Raw genomic sequence first — 6000 nt, 5'->3', positions numbered from 1 at the left:
TTTACGAACTTGGAAATAAACACAAACATGGAAAACACATAATTTAACATGTACATCATGTCGGCTTTATACAACAATAAGCTTGTTCTGCGTATCGCAGTAGTATTACAACTGTGATACTGTAATACAGGTGTATTATTAGGTGTTATATTACCTTAAAACCATCACTTATATACACCAACAAACACCACATCAAGTTATATAAATAGATAAGTCCTTAAAGAGACGGAGTGAACCTGAGAATAGATGATATCAAATGATATGAAATACGTTGTGTTCAATTATATGTTGATTTTGAGAGATAGATAAGGGATTTCAAGTTAATTTCACAACATTCACTATTTGGTTGTTTTCTATTTGTGTTTCATTAACTTCCGGAATGACCATACACAGAGGATACTCTATATCGCTACAGCCATATAAATTCGAATAATAGACGTATATCCTTGCTTTTTCCATTTTCGGTGACATCACTAGTCACTGGTGCGTAAGGAGCAGTGCTAGATAAATGATGATCGTGTTGTGGCCATTTGAAATAATTTCCAGAAACTGAAAGGTTTTTTCCCATTGTCATTGTGGTGGGAATAACGGTTACCATCTTGTAACATACATCCATATTGTGAGATGTTATATTTCCGTGTGGCCTACAAACACAAATCACAACCATGACCAGAATTACGTCACGACCCTATATGACCGAATATGGCCAGTAAGTATCTGATTTCACGTCCTTTATCTTGGTCTGTATATGGGAACACTACCGAACATCACGTCCAATCGTTCCCCTAATAGGGCGAAAAATATACTTAATTCCGGAGTGATGATCGCAGTGGCATGTTTGGACGAATTTACAAGAGGTGTATATCCATAATAAAGGCACATTTCAATAGATATTTAGACGTCCTAGTTATGTCACCTAACCGCCAATACAAATGATAGGAACAGTAATACACAGTTTGTTGTAAGGTGTGCTGCGTTACTTTCTCTGGTTTCCTGTGGACTATCGTCTGGATTAGGTGTTCCTGAAACATAGAAAAGGCACAGAATTAATAAAAATTCCTGCAAGTTTATAACCATTCTGTCGAATACTAACTTACAAACAGAATACAGAATAATAGTATAGAAGATATCCAACTGCGTTTTCTTAGTATACAAAAGCAAATGACATTATCTCAAGTTAATGTCCGAAATATAAAGGACAATATGTCATTAATTTATCTGAATGTGAAATTAAACTACTTTGTGACCTGTTTTCGATAAATTCAGCCTCATATGAAAACAAATACAAGTAGGCTAACAAAGGGACGCAGTTGACATATGTATGCCAATAGTCTTTTGGAAGGCCTTACCACCAAACCCGACGACGATGTTGCTAAATAGAAATTCGACCAGCTTTATGTACAGATACTTATTCATGATAAGACATAAAGATCCCTTCTTGGTCCAGTCTATTGACCAAAGGACCGGGATTGTATAAACAGATAATGTAGCAAGTCAAATTCTACTGAAATATAACCAGTTCTTGAAAAGTCATTTAAAGAAAAAACATATTTATAAGGACCGAAAACCGCCACACAACGTCAGTTTACTACTGCTATTCTGATAGATGATCTTAGCAATGAGCCAGCATCACCCACTATGGAGCATATACACATGAAACATAAATTTGTTATCAGTTGTAAAAGTAGATAAGATAAAAAATGCCAAGCCAAAGAAGGCCATATATTCACAACAATGCTTTCGGTTTATGATATTGTGCAGCAGATGAATGGTGATTTATCTAATTTCTCAATAGAACATCTATAGTGTTTAGGCATGTAATTATAAGTTATTTCTTTGTTAAAGTATTGTTATATCCAGTTCAATATCTGGATACCGTTTTATGTAGAAGGTTTTCCAATATCAACGTCAGTATCTAGTTCAACAATTCCTGTATTTGGTTGAAGATTTCCTCTAACCAGGCCGGTATTTGGTTGTTCTGCAGAATTACTTTAACACCCAATGCAGCATGTGGTATAAACTATTTGCTATATACAGTTCAGTATCTGGTTCATGTCTTGTGTAAACATTTTCATTAACTCTGTCCATAATTTGGTTTTCTATACTCTGTACAGTATTTAGTTAATGTCCTGTGTAGGAATGTTTCTATGTTCAGTACAATATTTGATTGCTGTTCGTGTGGAAATGTTCCTAGACTCAGTACAGTACTTGGGCGACGTTTTGTGTAAAATTCTTCCTATTTCTGTAAATTATTTAGCTGATGTCCCGTGTTTAAGTTTTCGAATATTCAGAACAGAATTTGATTGTATTGTCTTGTAAAGATGTGTCCCATACCTAATACAGTATTTAACTGATGTGTGAAAGTTTTGATAAACATAATCCAGTATTTGGTTGATAGTTTGTATATAAAATCTAATCTTGTTTATTGCAGTATTTCATCTATTTCTTCCCTTTGATTAGTACAACATTTGGTTGATGTAATTTTTCCTGTACCCCGTTATAAAGTTAATGTCTCCTGTAGAAGTTTTCTTATACCTAGTACGGTATTTGGTTGATGTTTTGTTTGGAAATCAATCTAAGCCCAGGACAGTATTTAGTTGATGTCTTGTGCTGACGAATATTTGATGTGCAGACTTTATTGTATACATTGTCTTATATTTGATTGATGTCTTGTGTAGACGTGTTGCTACATCCACTTTTTTTATTGTTAAGATGAATATGTTTTTTCAATAAATCAGAACTTGCTCAACCCGTGTTAATCTGATTAGGGAATATAAATTAGTGTCTATAGTCTAAAACTTTAATTGATTTGCACGACAGTAATGAGTTGAGCTCACTTGAAGATACATCTATTTATCAACATATCTACGGTCTGTTTTTTCTTTCTTCTTTTAAAAAGATCTTTTTTTTCGTTTTTGCTTTTTTAATTTCTTTTTTAAAATATTTATTTGAATTTCTTTGTATGCGTTTAAAGAGTACACTTTATGTCATGTATGTCATTTGGTTTTGTTTTTGATTATTCCAAAATCAAAGATGAAAGAAAGTCTTTTTTGATACAATATTTTCAGTTCTGTCTTTGACCGTTTTTGTTTCAACACCATATCAGGAGATAGACAAGGTTTTTCTTTACATCGATTTTAGTTATCATATGTAGAATCTAGCTCTTCAAAGAGAAACTGACATTATGACCTGAGTCGTTCATCACAGTATTAATCTGATCTGACATGCAACTGACACACTGTTCCCGTCTGGAATAGACCGAGACAGTGTTCACTTTCACCATAACATTGTATAGACATTTTCACAAGTCATATCCGCTATCAAGGGTCGGACTATCTTTACACGTATATATAGGCTATTTCAGCAGTTGAATGCAATAGCCCGTGAGCAACTTATTTAGTATTCTAGAAACCAGATAACATTTATTTTAATTATAACAGTTGTAGCGTTTGCCACATTAGTTCTCTTGATAACAAATAGGTATAAATATTTACTGGTAATCCTGATAAAGAGCCGCTGGGGAATCTCAGTCCTGGAATATGTCAGGAAATCTGCATACAAATATTTTTCTCAATTCTAAAACATAATTATGTGTTTAATAATTCAGTTTTGTTGACGTCTATCAGTAGATTATAAAATCACACACACTGTCATATAAACAGTTTAGATACACTACATAATACCCTCAGAAACAGTTTCATACAACTCTCCTGATCATTTATTCCGAATTCACAGCGACAATCCCAAAAAGACAATGTAACCATGTTGGTTTAGAACCCCCATCGCCCCCCCCTCTCTCTCTCTCTCTCTCTCTCTCTCTCTCTCTCTCTCTCTCTCTCTCTCTCTGTGTGTGTGTGTGTGTGTGTGTCTCTGTGTCTCCCCCTCTCTCTCTTTCTCTCTTCCTTCCAACAATCGAGAAAGCAGCAGTTTCCTTACTTGCTATGTAATTAAGAAATATTCTTTCTCGCTTATGAGGTAATTCATGCCCAGCATTTCCTGCTATGTGACATTGAGATGCGCCAACTTTATCATTCAACACTTCGAAGTCGGCATCCTTTCCGCACCATTATAATTAGGCTTAGACTATCATGTCGTAGCTTCCCGAATAATTCATTCACGTAGCTTCAAAGCACACTAGGAAACACAATATGGCCTGATGGGATCATGATAAGATCATAAAAGTACCTCTTCGTCTTCATCGACCTGTGTCTCTCATAAACATAAGTTGGAATTTTGGGCTTAGCAAACTTTTACAGAAATCGTGATGTTTTGATAACAAACCCTTAATGATCGAATCAGCTGTGGTATGCCATATCGTTAGTCTGGGAAACAGGAATGGCACTATTTAGAAACGGAGAAAAGAACAATATAACAAGGCTCATACTTCCTCCTGGGTCTTTGACAGCATTACGTTTAAAAGTGCACGTGTCCATATAAGATCAATGTGGATGGCTGATATAGAATTTGTCCTGTTCTTATTTTTAAATCTGCTTGGTATCAACGATTGATAAATATGTATCCAGGTATGTATAAACGAGATAGTCAATAAATAAACAGGGTTTTGATGGACCTTATAAAGCAAGCCTACTGTGACAACAAAAAACAAGTCTACCAGGGGAAAGGATTATTTTGTTCCCATGTCTCATACGTTGGTCTGTTGGAAGATCTTACGGTTGCTAGAAGTTCGATCAATCTCAATATTGCGTCCTCAGTATATTTAATTCTGTCTTCATTTGTACTGTTCACGAAATACGCTCTGTTAAAGTTCACAACCATATACATAATGTGTACTTTTACCGCCGTTTGCATTTCTTTGATTGATCACGGAATAAATGCATTCCCTTAGTTTGGAATGAGGAATTATGCTGAACAGAATAAAATTTGAAATATTCTTATGGAACCGAGTTCGTTTGCAAAAGTGTATATCTAAATTTGGTCAAAGTCTCCTTTTAGATTCTTCATAATTCACATGCCGTTAATTCCAGTCCTCGAACATATAGCATTACTACATACATCAACTATAAAGTCTAGGATATTATGGGTCTCCTGTTATCTGAATCTTGGTCAATCTTATCAGATTTAATGCTTAGAGAATCGGTACTAGGTATATGTAGATAAGTGGACGTGGGTATGATCAGTGTTTGCTCTGTGTTTTACTGTCTAACGCTAATTACGTTTGGCTGATTGTATTGCAGTTGTCTATGCAATTTATTGACACTTTCGTTATTCTGAATCGGAGTACTTTTAAACAAGTATAGGGTATGAAATTTGTTGACCACGTCCATCGTACCAACCAGAATTGGAATTCAAAGACAGTCAGACTCTTCTACATTAGCCACTTATGTCGATCCGTTTCCACATCCTCACCAAGCTGTATGATATGCATAGTGATTTCTATTTTCTCGTTGTGAATTTTCCATTTCTGGGTAGCAACAGTTGATAGCAATAGCTAAAGTAGTCGATAATACATGGTCATTACCACAATATTCGTGCAAGAATTAATCCACTGCCAGGCAAACTGAGAATAAAGAGTTTCAATTCCGGCTGATGAAAATAACAGAGTAATTCTACTGTCGTCATAGTTAAATCACTTACTTGGATTGACCAATTTTAACACAGTGGATATTGTCTATGAAGCAGAAGACATTTTACGTTTTCTCCTTGTACATTTCAGGAGTCTCCTCGCAATTCACTCTTTTGATCATAGTTTGCCCCAGTTTGTTTGGATTTGAGTATAAATTGTGATTATGTTGGCATGTTGATATTTTCTGTCCATTGTTTTTTTTTTTTTTTTTTTTCAACTACAGATATTTAATAGGCACTTAGTTCAAATGTGCGTTTAGACTTAAACTAGCAAATCGTCTTTCAAGTACATATATACAAAATTGTACATTCATTAATTGATATTATGTTGGTATATCGATTTTTCGTGTTAGTTCAATACACAGATATTGCTATCACGCATCATTCGAAATCAAATAATGAACACGTGTTAAAGAT

General features: G+C 34.8%; 1 protein-coding gene across 1 annotated transcript in view; it reads right to left on the bottom strand.

Annotated features, from left to right (window-relative positions):
- Positions 1-912: 912 nt before the first annotated feature.
- Positions 913-6000, bottom strand: part of LOC132558501 (basement membrane-specific heparan sulfate proteoglycan core protein-like) — a 131339-nt gene continuing 126251 nt past the window's right edge. Inside the window, exon 8 of the mRNA XM_060223067.1 lies at positions 913-1022. Coding sequence (XP_060079050.1) covers positions 913-1022 — 110 coding nt within the window. The remainder of the gene's footprint in view (positions 1023-6000) is intronic.

The sequence above is a fragment of the Ylistrum balloti genome, unplaced genomic scaffold, assembly GCF_031769215.1.
Source record: "Ylistrum balloti isolate Yb309-2 unplaced genomic scaffold, AGI_CSIRO_Ybal_v1 Utg370792, whole genome shotgun sequence".
NCBI classification, from domain to species: Eukaryota; Metazoa; Mollusca; class Bivalvia; order Pectinida; family Pectinidae; genus Ylistrum; species Ylistrum balloti.
Note: the sequence above shows the minus strand (reverse complement) of the source record. Positions and strands in the feature narration are given on the sequence as shown.